The sequence below is a fragment of the Pempheris klunzingeri genome, chromosome 4, assembly GCF_042242105.1.
Source record: "Pempheris klunzingeri isolate RE-2024b chromosome 4, fPemKlu1.hap1, whole genome shotgun sequence".
NCBI classification, from domain to species: domain Eukaryota; kingdom Metazoa; phylum Chordata; class Actinopteri; order Acropomatiformes; family Pempheridae; genus Pempheris; species Pempheris klunzingeri.
The window spans coordinates 949,823-963,238 of NC_092015.1; the positions used below are offsets into that span (position 1 = coordinate 949,823).

The 13,416-nt window shown below is 46.0% G+C and overlaps 1 protein-coding gene across 1 annotated transcript in view; it reads left to right on the top strand.

Annotated features, from left to right (window-relative positions):
* The first annotated feature begins 4,371 nt into the window (after nucleotides 1-4,371).
* The window catches only part of LOC139199763 (tumor necrosis factor alpha-induced protein 2-like), a 27,112-nt gene continuing 18,067 nt past the window's right edge, over nucleotides 4,372-13,416 (top strand). The window contains exons 1-2 of the mRNA XM_070828912.1: nucleotides 4,372-4,860; nucleotides 7,601-7,839. Of these exons, the coding sequence (XP_070685013.1) occupies nucleotides 4,391-4,860; nucleotides 7,601-7,839 (709 nt within the window). The 5' untranslated portion in view covers nucleotides 4,372-4,390. The remainder of the gene's footprint in view (nucleotides 4,861-7,600; nucleotides 7,840-13,416) is intronic.

Genomic DNA, 13,416 nt, shown 5'->3' on the forward strand with positions numbered 1-13,416 from the left:
ATGTATGGATGGATGTACAGACCGTTATCACTGGATCACTGCGAGACTGAAGGAAACCTAAAAACAGCGAGATTCTCAGGCAGGTTCTGCACTGATAAGGAGCCTCTCTTTGTCACAGCTAAGTGGATTTAAAGGTCACACTGACTCTAAAAATATGAGATGATATTTGTCATGTTTCATGTCGGTGTGTTCACATGTGAGTTGTGACTGTGCAGGAGTGTGATTTTTATTTTTTACATTTGTTTTGCAGTTCCTTAAAGGGACATTCCGTAGTATTTGAAGTGTAGATGCCCCCAGTTTGGAGAAGCAGGCACAGACTCTAAGTAACGTACAGCTGTGGACGGGGGCGGCAGGGAAAACGGAATTTAGCCTCCTAGAAATAGACCCACCTAAGAAATATCAGCATCAGTTCAAGTGTTCAGAATATTTTCACTAGTTCACGTCACTTTCAGACAGACCTTTATGATGGGGAACTGAATTCCTTGTATTGCTCCATGCTCTCTTCAAAGTTGCCAGACTCCATTGACAAAAACAGCGATTTTACCCTGGAGAGCGTGGGAGCTTCTGCACTAACGCTGCCATGTTCAACACACTAACATGTTAGTTGGTGTCTGAACTAACACTTTAAATCACCAAAGTTCTCACAGTAACACAAACAAACTGAAGAGTGGAGACAGCTGTAGACCAGCAACTCCTGTTTTCTGCGTAGTAAAATGACTGTTTTTGTCAATGGAGTCTGGTGGCATAAAGTGGTACAGTTCCCGTATGTGGAGGGCTCTGTAGGACTCAGCTGGTCTTCAGGATCAGACTGGAGATATAAACCAATCAGATCCCATCACCCCCCCGGTCCTGGTGTTGTGGGGGTCGTGAGCGGGCCTCGCCCAGCGGCGTGCAGCGGGGACCCAGGAGTCCTCGGCTCTGCCCGTCACACTATCGCTGTCCTTTCCGCTCCCATTGTTTGTGTCCAGAAGCTTCCGCGATGCCCTGCGACCCTCTTGAAGAAAACATGTTGTGTGTGTGTGTGTGTGTGTGTGTGTGTGTGTGTGTGTGTGTGTGTGTGTGAGCGCCGCCGCCGGCCTCCGTGTGGGTTTCCTGAACCTGCCGCCGAGGCTGCTGGGTATTTATGGAACCAACACCGCTGAATCACTTCCCACTTTACCCTGCACACTGAGCCCAAGTGTGTGTATGTGTGTGTGTGTGTGTGTGTGTGTCTATTTCTGGATGCAGTGTGTCCTGAGCTGGTGAGACTGCGAAACCAACGACATGAACAACATCCGCTCCCACACACACACACGCACGCACGCACGCACGCACGCACGCACACACACACACACACACACACACACACACACACACACACACACACACACACACACACAACAAACAGTTTTTTCTCACCATGGAAACAGTTGATGATTAGTTCTTCAACAAGAATCTGTAGTTTGGATCTGAACAAACCTTTAAAACACCAAAGTCTCACAGTAACACAAACACTCTGACGGAGGCAGCAGCAGCTCTAAAATCCCTGTTTTAGTGAATGTAGTCTGGTGTGTGTGCTGTTTGTGGTTAAACCAAAAGGATCTTCCAGGTCTCTCTCTGTAGGGATCCTTTCCATGATGCTGTCACACACTTAGAATAACACTCTGAGCCTGTCAGTTGATCAAACAAGCTCTTTTAGTGGACCTACTGTGATCAGGTGCAGTTGTCCCAAAGGATCACGTTGCAGCCATTGCAGCCCGTTTGGTGTCTGCTGGCTGAGGTGATCTACTGGACCAGTTCCAACACTTTTACTACCTACCAGTCACTCACACACCAGGATGTGGACAGAGAGGATCATGGGTAGAAACAGTGGAGTGACCCTTTAAAGCTGTAGTAACGGGTGGATCTCCAGTCTCAGGGTCAAACATCAGCTGCTCCTCTCGGCTTCATCGCGGCTTTCAGCTCATTGTTCATAGGAACGCAGCACAAGGCCAGTTTACCGTCAGACCGGCTGATCTACAGCATGATGAGGGTTATTATGGGATGTTTACCCACTGACACCAACAGTAAACTGCTGCAGCTTTAATATTCTGTGTAAAAGGCTTTTATTGTGAAACATGTTCTGACTTCACTCTCTGGCCCCTGCAGTGTTTGATGAGGCTGTTTAGAGGAACGTTTGCCCGCTGGTTTCTTCGGTAAACCTGTCAGATAAGACGGTTGCCACGGTAACCGGTCATTTAGTGACCTGCGCTCTGAAAACTGCGATTACTCATTTAAAACCGAGCTCTTCTATTGAAACATTGAGACTTTTTCCGTGAATGATTCCAGAGAACAAACTGTGACTCGGAGCCGAACTCTGCTCAGTTAATGTTTCATCACTTTTATGTCTTAATGGTTCATCTCCGCGGGAACATGTGACGTCAGCTGCTGTATAACCAGGCGGGATCCATCTGTCAGGAGCTTCCTGTCGGCCAAGGAGCGGCTCTGTCGGCGACGCACGGGTGTTTACATGTCATCATAGGTCATCATATGTCACTGAGTTACACCATATACACAAAGGTCAGCTGTGGCTGCAGCCAGTTTAAAGTGTTTCTAACCCAGAGTCCTCTCTGTCCACATCCTGGTGTCTGAAGGACTGGTAGGTACTAAAAGTGTTGGAACTGGTCCAGTAGATCACCTCAGCCAGCAGCCACCAAACTCCATTCACAAAAATAGCAATTCTACTAATGGTTTGCTGCTGCCTCGATAGGGTCGTTTGTTTGTGTTATTGTGTGACTTTGGTGTTTTAAATGGTGAGTTCAGGCCCAGTGTAATATTTGTGCAACACACAATTAGACAAACTAACCAATCAAGGCAGCAGCAGAGCAGCAGCTCCTGTGTCCTGTTCTCTAAAATCCCTGTTTTAGTGAATGTAGTCTGGTGTGTGTGCTGTTTGTGGTTAAACCAAAAGGATCTTCCAGGTCTCTCTCTGTAGGGATCCTTTCCATGATGCTGTCACACACTTAGAAGAACACTCTGAGGGTGTGGACAGAGAGGGACCAGGGTTTGAAAATAAATACTACTCTTTTAGCTGGAGCATCTGCACTGTTGCCATGGTAACCTGCAGGACAAAGTGCAGATTTTAGTAAAGTCTGAGTCTAAGTCTACTTTTAGGTTCGAGGCTAAACTAAAAGCTGCTGCTGTTGACGTCCATAAAAATGTTCCAGAGGAGGTTCAAAGGATCGTTGTGGAGTTTTCCAGGCGGTGATTTATGAGGTTTCAAGGGTCCTTGAAAGTGCCGCCGGTGTCCTTGAGTGAAAGCTTGAAGCAGCAGAGCTATTGTTGAGGTGAACAGCCAATCAGGACCCAAAGTCACGGACTGAATCACTTAGCTGGTTAAACTTTACCTGCCGGGCAGTCAGAGGAGGGCAAAGTCAAACATTTACAAGACAAAAGAATCTGGAAGGAAAACACTTGGATATTTAGTTTGAGGTTATAAAGTCATAAATTCACAAGAACAACGTATTTAATAATAACAGATTTAAGAGAGAACAAACGTTTATCTTCTCAGAGATTAAAGCTAATCAAAGATTTAAACTATAATCTGAGGTCGTCCAGGTTTCTAATTTATTCTAATTTATCATCTCTGAGAACATTTCAGCTTCTTTTGGACTTTAATCTCAGACAATATTTATTTTCTATTAAATGTGTTTTTCTCATAAATTTGAAAATAGATTTAAATTTATTCTCATCCGTGTTTTTTCTCCTAAAGTTCAGTCTTTTGTTTTGTAGATTGACGGTTTTATAATCTCACAAAACTTTTTTTTGCTCTTTAAATTTGTGCGTAAGTTTCGTACGACATGTTTTCTCGTAAATGTTTGACTATAACCTCCTCCCGTGTCCTCGTCCTAAACAGTCTGGAGGAGGAGGATGTGTTGCCGTGGCGACCGTGCGTCACCACAGCGTGTTTTACCTGACAGGTGGTCATAAAGTGTAACGACTGTCTCGGTCTTATCAGCAGTCATTAAAACTATCAGACCCCGAACACAGCAGGTGTGTTCAGGGTCAGCTGTGTGTCACCGTAAAAACCACGATTCTCCTGAGACCTGAGTACTAATACTGCTAAAGCTACTACTTCCTGTTTGGTGCCGTGGTCGCCACGGTAACGACTCACTTTACCTGATAAAGGTAAAAATGTCACCAAATCATATGAACACGTTTTATTATTGAGTCACAGGAGCTTTTATTTTGTAGCTCAGTACCTCAGACAGGAAGTGGGGTAAAAGGAAGTGATGTAAAGGAAGGAAGTGTAACTATAAAAGAACATGTGGATCTCTGATTAGTACGGTCACCTCTCTGATTGATTGATTGATTGACTGATTGATTTCTGCCCCCCCCCAGGCCCCTCCCCCCTCGCCCCCCCTCCCCCATCATGCCCATCCTCAAAAACCTCCCAGTGCGCCTGAAAGGCGGCGGTCCGACCTTAGAGAACGCTTTGATCCTGCGCAGGATGAGCCTCAACATCACCCCCCAGCATCACCACCACAACCCCTTCGACCACGACGACGACAGCATCCACGGCAACGGTGGCCATGACGACCACTGGTCACCCGGCAACTCGCTCCTCGACGGCGGCGCGCCGAGGGACCGCAACCCGTTCGAGGACGAGGAGGACGAGAACGAGGCCAACGAGGGGAAAAAGGGAGGCGGAGGCTCGGGGAAAACGTCGTTCAGGCTGAAGTCGCCGCTGAAGACGCTGGGGAGGCTGGGAAAGAACCTGAGGCTGTCGGCCAGGAGCAAAGGGAGCGAGACGCCGTCGCCTCAGGGGTCGCTGCAGGGAACGCCATCGCCAGCAGAGAAGAAGAAGAGAGGGAGGAGGAGCTCTGAGGGAAGTCTGCTCAGGTAACAGCTGCTGGGGAGAGGGATGATGGGAGTTTAAAGAGGGATGATGGGAGTTTAAAGAGGGATGATGGGAGTTTGAAGAGGGATGATGGGAGTTTAAAGAGGGATGATGGGAGTTTGAGGAGGGATGATGGGAGTTTGAAGAGGGATGATGGGAGTTTGAAGAGGGATGATGGGAGTTTGAAGAGGTGAAGAGGGATGATGGGAGTTTGAAGAGGTGAAGAGGGATGATGGGAGTTTAAAGAGGGATGATGGGAGTTTGAAGAGGTGAAGAGGGATGATGGGAGTTTAAAGAGGGATGATGGGAGTTTAAAGAGGGATGATGGGAGTTTGAAGAGGGATGATGGGAGTTTAAAGAGGGATGATGGGAGTTTGAAGAGGGATGATGGGAGTTTAAAGAGGGATGATGGGAGTTTGAAGAGGGATGATGGGAGTTTAAAGAGGGATGATGGGAGTTTGAGGAGGGATGATGGGAGTTTGAAGAGGGATGATGGGAGTTTGAAGAGGGATGATGGGAGTTTGAAGAGGTGAAGAGGGATGATGGGAGTTTGAAGAGGTGAAGAGGGATGATGGGAGTTTAAAGAGGGATGATGGGAGTTTGAAGAGGTGAAGAGGGATGATGGGAGTTTAAAGAGGGATGATGGGAGTTTAAAGAGGGATGATGGGAGTTTGAAGAGGGATGATGGGAGTTTAAAGAGGGATGATGGGAGTTTGAAGAGGGATGATGGGAGTTTAAAGAGGGATGATGGGAGTTTGAAGAGGGATGATGGGAGTTTAAAGAGGGATGATGGGAGTTTGAGGAGGGATGATGGGAGTTTGAAGAGGGATGATGGGAGTTTGAAGAGGGATGATGGGAGTTTGAAGAGGTGAAGAGGGATGATGGGAGTTTGAAGAGGTGAAGAGGGATGATGGGAGTTTAAAGAGGGATGATGGGAGTTTGAAGAGGTGAAGAGGGATGATGGGAGTTTAAAGAGGGATGATGGGAGTTTGAAGAGGGATGATGGGAGTTTAAAGAGGGATGATGGGAGTTTGAAGAGGGATGATGGGAGTTTAAAGAGGGATGATGGGAGTTTGAAGAGGTGAAGAGGGATGATGGGAGTTTGAAGAGGTGAAGAGGGATGATGGGAGTTTAAAGAGGGATGATGGGAGTTTGAAGAGGGATGATGGGAGTTTAAAGAGGGATGATGGGAGTTTGAAGAGGTGAAGAGGGATGATGGGAGTTTGAAGAGGGATGATGGGAGTTTGAAGAGGTGAAGAGGGATGATGGGAGTTTGAAGAGGTGAAGAGGGATGATGGGAGTTTAAAGAGGGATGATGGGAGTTTGAAGAGGGATGATGGGAGTTTAAAGAGGGATGATGGGAGTTTGAAGAGGTGAAGAGGGATGATGGGAGTTTGAAGAGGGATGATGGGAGTTTGAGGAGGGATGGTGGGAGTTTGAAGAGGTGAAGAGGGATGATGGGAGTTTGAAGAGGGATGATGGGAGTTTGAGGAGGGATGGTGGGAGTTTGAAGAGGTGAAGAGGGATGATGGGAGTTTGAGGAGGGATGGTGGGAGTTTGAGGAGGGATGATGGGAGTTTGAAGAGGTGAAGAGGGATGATGGGAGTTTGAAGAGGTGAAGAGGGATGATGGGAGTTTGAAGAGGTATGGTGGGAGGGTGAAGAGGGATGATGGGAGTTTGAAGAGGGATGATGGGAGTTTGAGGAGGGATGATGGGAGTTTGAAGAGGGATGATGGGAGTTTGAGGAGGGATGATGGGAGTTTGAGGAGGGATGGTGGGAGTTTGAAGAGGGGTGGTGGGAGTTTGAGGAGGGATGGTGGGAGTTTGAAGAGGTGAAGAGGGATGATGGGAGTTTGAAGAGGGATGATGGGAGTTTGAAGAGGTATGGTGGGAGTTTCAAGAGGTGAAGAGGGATGATGGGAGTTTGAAGAGGGATGATGGGAGTTTGAGGAGGGATGATGGGAGTTTGAAGAGGGATGATGGGAGTTTGAGGAGGGATGGTAGGAGTTTGAAGAGGGATGGTGGGAGTTTGAGGAGGGATGGTGGGAGTTTGAAGAGGGATGATGGGAGTTTGAGGAGGGATGATGGGAGTTTGAAGAGGGATGGTGGGAGTTTGAGGAGGGATGGTGGGAGTTTGAGGAGGGATGGTGGGAGTTTGAGGAGGGATGATGGGAGTTTGAAGAGGGATGGTGGGAGTTTGAAGAGGGATGATGGGAGTTTGAGGAGGGATGGTGGGAGTTTGAAGAGGGATGGTGGGAGTTTGAGGAGGGATGGTGGGAGTTTGAGGAGGGATGATGGGAGTTTGAGGAGGGATGATGGGAGTTTGAGGAGGGATGGTGGGAGTTTGAAGAGGGATGATGGGAGTTTGAGGAGGGATGATGGGAGTTTGAGGAGGGATGGTGGGAGTTTGAAGAGGGATGATGGGAGTTTGAGGAGGGATGATGGGAGTTTGAGGAGGGATGGTGGGAGTTTGAGGAGGGATGGTGGGAGTTTGAGGAGGGATGGTGGGAGTTTGAAGAGGGATGGTGGGAGTTTGAGGAGGGATGGTGGGAGTTTGAAGAGGGATGATGGGAGTTTGAGGAGGGATGATGGGAGTTTGAGGAGGGATGGTGGGAGTTTGAAGAGGGATGATGGGAGTTTGAGGAGGGATGATGGGAGTTTGAGGAGGGATGGTGGGAGTTTGAGGAGGGATGGTGGGAGTTTGAAGAGGTGAAGTTTGTTCACATATTTCTTCCTTCCAGGTTTGCGGGGAAATATCGCGACACGCTCGGCTCCCGTAAGGAGTCGCTCACCAACGGCGAGCTGAACTGTTCGGAGAGCGAGTGCGACTCCACCAGCCGCCGCCTGTCCTTCATGAAGATGGTGGGCCTGGGGAAGCTGAAGAGGGAGTCCATGGCCGACCACTCGTCCCAGGGCCCCGAGGAGCAGCCGGTGCAGGAGGAGGCGGTGGAGGAGGTCAAACCCAGAGAGCCGCTTTCAGGTAAGAAAAGGACTCTTTGATCGTACCACCTCCGAGAGGCGTGTGTTCAAAGGCTGTTAACACGAATTCAAGAGCAGAATGAAATCATACAATCACAGTTACAGTTACTGTAAAATTAGTTTCTGGTTAACAGAATGGATCTTACTGCACCTGATCACAGTAGGTCCACTAGAAGAGCTTGTTTGATCCACTGACAGGCTCAGAGTGTTATTCTAAGTGTGTGACAGCATCATGGAAAGGATCCCTACAGAGAGAGACCTGGAAGATCCTTTTGGTTTAACCACAAACAGCACACACACCAGACTACATTCACTAAAACAGGGATTTTAGAGAACAGGACACAGGAGCTGCTGCTCTGCTGCTGCCTCCATCAGGTACTGTGTTTGTGTTATTATGTGTTACACAACATTATATTGGATCTGATCGAACTCTTTAAAACACCAATTATACAAACAAACTAATTGATCAAGGCAGCAGTCGACCAACAACTCCTGTATGAAATGACTGCTTTTGTGAATGGAGTCTGGTGTATCTGACGATAGCGATATAACAGCTGTTTGTTTTTGATGTTATTTTTAATCTTAACATGAAGTGCAGTCAGGATCAGACAACGAGCTCAAAGTGTTGTTTAATGTGAAGGTGTGACAGACACTCACTCGCCCTCCACATGATCTGTACCCCCCCCCCCTCTCTCTGGTTAAATTGTCGTCCGGTTGTTTTCATACCAGCCTGACTGATCTTATCATCGTCTGCGGGTTATTTTAGACCTTGAGAGAGGGTGGGGGGGAGAGAGGTATGTACAGACAGGTTAGTGAAGGTGACCTCGGGTCCAGCTGAGATGCTGGAATGTGTGTGTGATATTATAAGTATTGGGCCGGTCCTGGAAATTTTCTAAGGACGTCTATTGTTTATCGCACCCTGTTTACTCTGCTGTTTTGTAATGAATGATTCAAGTGTGTGTGTGTGTGTGTGTGTGTGTGTGTGTGTGTGTGTGTGTGTGTGTGTGTTCTCAGTTCCTCCACACCCTTGTTTACATGTTAAAAGAGTCACTCTGCTGTGTAACTCCCACTGTGACGGACGGTTAATGAGTGGAAACATCTTATTAGTCATTTAAGATGAGGAGTCGCTCACACTGCTCATACATGACAACATATGGAGAAACATTTTAACACTGCATCATGATGGCGCGTCCTCATAAGGATTTGGAGGCTGCGTATATGAAGCCGCTGCAGGAATGTACAGGAAACAGCTCTAATTAAAGGGAGCTCGCCCCTCGGTCCGAACATGTTCGTCTGTTATCACTGTAATCATTCACACTGGAATCCACTCAGCTTCATTATGACGGCACATTTTGTTAAAGATGGGACGGGGACACTGAGTTTAAGGTCCTCACAAGTGGAGTAATTCACCGAGTCCCCAGAAGGCACCAGAGGCCTGAACGCAGTGTTGATGTACAATAACAGGACCAGCTGTTTGGGAAAGAAAGCTCTGGATGTTCAGGCGAGAGCTTGTTTTCAGGTGCTGCTAAACCACCATATCAGTAGATCAGGTGTGTGTGTGTGTGTGTAAATGACATATAACAGTGATGAAGGTACAAACAGCTGTGACTCCTGTTTAGCAATGACACACACACACACACACACACACACACACACACACCGGTAGTGTTGGATCACTGGCAGATGATCTTTGTTTGATGGTTTTCATCTGTTGACCTTCAGGATGATGTTTTTTGACATTTTCTTAAAGGTCCCTCGTATCAACACTTCTGTCGGGACCATTTGTACGTTTCTGTAACTGCGTTAAGAAAAAAGTGAAAATAACCGCCCACTAGTAATTAATATTCATGAGCAGCGTTCTCTGATTGGTTAGGTAACTCTGGTTACCTTCATCAGAGGTGAGAGCTCTGAGGAGGCCGTGCTGGACCAGACACAAAGTGACGTCGGCACTTTTTTCCCCTAGTGAACTGCTAACATGTTGGTTGTACGCTAACTAGCAGAAACCACCGTCGTGTTTAATTTACGCTAGCTAGCAGCAGAAGTGACCTCACAATATAATTTAGAAAACACAATCTGAGTGTATTTTCACGATATGGAACCGTTTAGAACTAAACTGGTCTCAGGCGTGTTGTGTCACGTCCTTCCTGTGGTGAGTTCAGGTGCATCGGTGTGTCTGACCTACGTTTGACTCCTGCTGGTTGTTGTCTTCACGCATCCTGGCTTCTTATGAGGGCCTGAGCCGATGCAGACGAGGTATGCAGCAGAGCATCAAACGGCATCGTCGCAACCATCTCCACGCTGCGTCCTGCACGGATGAAGATAAATCTCACACATCATAGAAGAGAATAGAAGAATCGCCGTTATTGTCACTGCGGTACAATGAAATTAGGGTCATTATGATCATGACTGAGGAAAATCAGGACGCCATCATTAAACAAATATACATGCAGGTGTTTATTTTACAAAAAAATGTAATTGAATATAAAAATTAAAGATTTCAGACAACCTTATATCAAACGGCTGAAAAACTGTTCAAATGATGTTTAATGTCTATAACATACACACAGTGCACATTTTTTCAAAAGTCCTCAATTAACATCAAAATTGTATCACTTGTTCTGTAACTAGCACAAGACAGTCAGAGCTGAAAAACATCGTTGAGATTCTTTTTAATAAATTTAACTCAGATAGTTTGAGTATTAGAGCCACAGTGAGGGGGACAAAAAGTCATAATATTGTGTAAATATAAAAGAATAAAACCAGCAACTCGTGTTCTGTGAGGTCACATCACTGTTTCTGTGAATGTAGTCAGCTGGACAGACAGACAGACAGACAGACAGACAGGAAGCAGGTAACCACCTGGATAAAAGATGTCCAGAAATAGTTGTTATATCCGTTTCTTCACAGGCACCAGACTCCATTGACAAAAACAGTAATTTTCCCTCCATAGAACACAAACTGGTCAAGGCAGCAGTAGACCAGCAAGTCCTGTTTGTATCATTGTGTGACTTTAGTGTTTTAAAGGGTTAGTTCAGATCCACCACGATATGTGTAGAACATGCGATAACACAAACAAACAGACCAGCAGTTCCTGTGTTCTGTTCTCTAAAATCCCTGTTTTAGTGAATGTAGTCTGGTGTGTGTGCTGTTTGTGGTTAAACCAAAAGGATCTTCCAGGTCTCTCTCTGTAGGGATCCTTTCCATGATGCTGTCACACACTTAGAATAACACTCTGAGGTGATCCACTGGACCAGTTCCAACACTGTTAGTTAGACACCTGAATATGTGCAAATAGAGACCAGGTTTAGAAATACTGGAGTTACCCTCTAAGAGTCTTTCAAGTAGACTTCCTATTTCATATCTGTTTCTACCTGAAACCTGCAGCAACCTGCAGAGCTGCTGCTGACCTCTGTGGTAATATGACCGTGGATAAATGAAACACACACACACACATTCCCCAGCACAGTGTGTGTGTGTGTGTGTGTGTGTGTGTGTGTGTGTGTTTAAAGAACATGAAGCCCGTGTGTCATCGCCCCGTCCTTCTCTTCATAACCTCAAACATAAACTCCACTTGGAGACGATGTCAAGGTCAGAGTGAGTTCAGTCCATCTGACGAGCTGCTGGGTGGAGATTCATAACTTTGGATTTGCTTCTATGCAGACGATGAAGTCATGTTCACATGGCATCGTAGTTTAGGCCTCCATACTGCAGCTTTTACATCAAACAAAGACAACGGATGCACGTCATTCGCCGCTGGTGCCTCCAGTGTTTTCACTGTAAACACGACAGGCAGAGAGTAAAGCTGTGAGGTCGTCTGCTCGACCAGCTCCAACACCGAAACATGTGAAAACAGAGCGTCCTTTTTAAAACGTTACCCTTTAAAAGAGAAAATGAATTTATAATGTTTGGCAGAAATATTATGGAGAAGAAGTGCAGGACTTTATCCTGGACTCTCACCTACACTGTTTGTGTGATTATGGGGTTGGTTTAGCGTTAGAAGAGTTCATGTTTGAACGGCCTGAAGCATAAACACGATGCCTACATTCCTATTCATGCATATTCACAGTGGATCTGTTGTCATACTAGAATGTATTCAAATAAGCACTAGAGATACGGCCCCGGTTTAGATAAACCGGAAGTGTGTGTGTGTGTGTGTGTGTGTGTTTGAAACAGCTGACATGCTTTGCGGTTTAGACGACCCACGAAGAGAAGAAGAGATATTATGAAATCAGATGTTTGTCTGAGCCTTTGTTTAGAGAAAACTATCTGACCTCAGTGTCTCTGGTAGTTCATGGTTATCACCAGCTGAGAGAGGAAAACACTTTCTGTATCGACTCATCTCTGTCTGAGTGACTGGTAGGTAGTAAAAGTGTTGGAACTGGTCCAGTAGATCACCTCAGCCAGCAGCCACCAAACGGGCTGCAATGGCTGCAACGTGATCCTTTGGGACAACTGCACCTGATCACAGTAGGTCCACTAAAAGAGCTTGTTTGATCCACTGACAGGCTCAGAGTGTTATTCTAAGTGTGTGACAGCATCATGGAAAGGATCCCTACAGAGAGAGACCTGGAAGATCCTTTTGGTTTAACCACAAACAGCACACACACCAGACTACATTCACTAAAACAGGGGTTTAACCTTGCAGCACAGAGGAGTTGTGGTAGACCTGCAGCCACCAAAGACCACTGATGCTTTGTTTTTTTGTGTTGTTGTGTCCAACACAAAACTTGTGTTTTGTTTTAGTGAATGTAGTCTGGTGTGTGTGCAGAGAGCGATAGAACGGCTGTTTGTGATCCTCCAGGTCTCTCTCTGTAGGGATCCTTTCCATGATGCTGTCATGCTTTTTGTCAAACTGATTCATCGCTGATTCATCTGTACAAGCAGAGGATGAAAAATGCAAATCGAGACTTCCAGAAATCCAAGATGACGTCTTCAAATGTTAAAAAACCCCAAATCTCCAGTGTGCAGTGATCACCAGAGCTCCCCTCTTCTCTCTGGAAGATTTCCCTCTCACGACAGAAGATCTAATAAGTCCAGGATTGTCCAGTTTACTCCCTGCAGGCACAGCTGGATCAAATATGTGTCCTCTGACATTTCAGTCTTCTTTCCTCCTTCAACCTTTTCCCTCTTCATCTGGTCACACACACATCCATGGACTCTTCAGCATGTTAACACACAACAGTGATTATAGACGAGTTTACTTCTTTCATCTGCACTTTAACAGACAGACATACTGAGTGGAAGCAAAGGGTGGATCTGAATACTACAGTACTGCTGCTTATGTTATATTATGTTATATTATATTATATTCTGTTATATTTGTTGGTGTTATGTTAGCACACAGCTTACAGTTGATGGGTTCATTCTTTTTTTTTTATGACTTAAGTTTTTATTATGTTTTTACATTTACAATACAAGAACCCAACAGAACACAACAAATACATCTGGACAAAACAGGGAACCCAAGGCTGAAGTAGGAACTTCAGCATAAAGGTCTGTCCAGTGTCCACTGTACACACATATATATACATATACACATCACAGGTACAGATGAATAGAATACAAGTTGACAATAGAA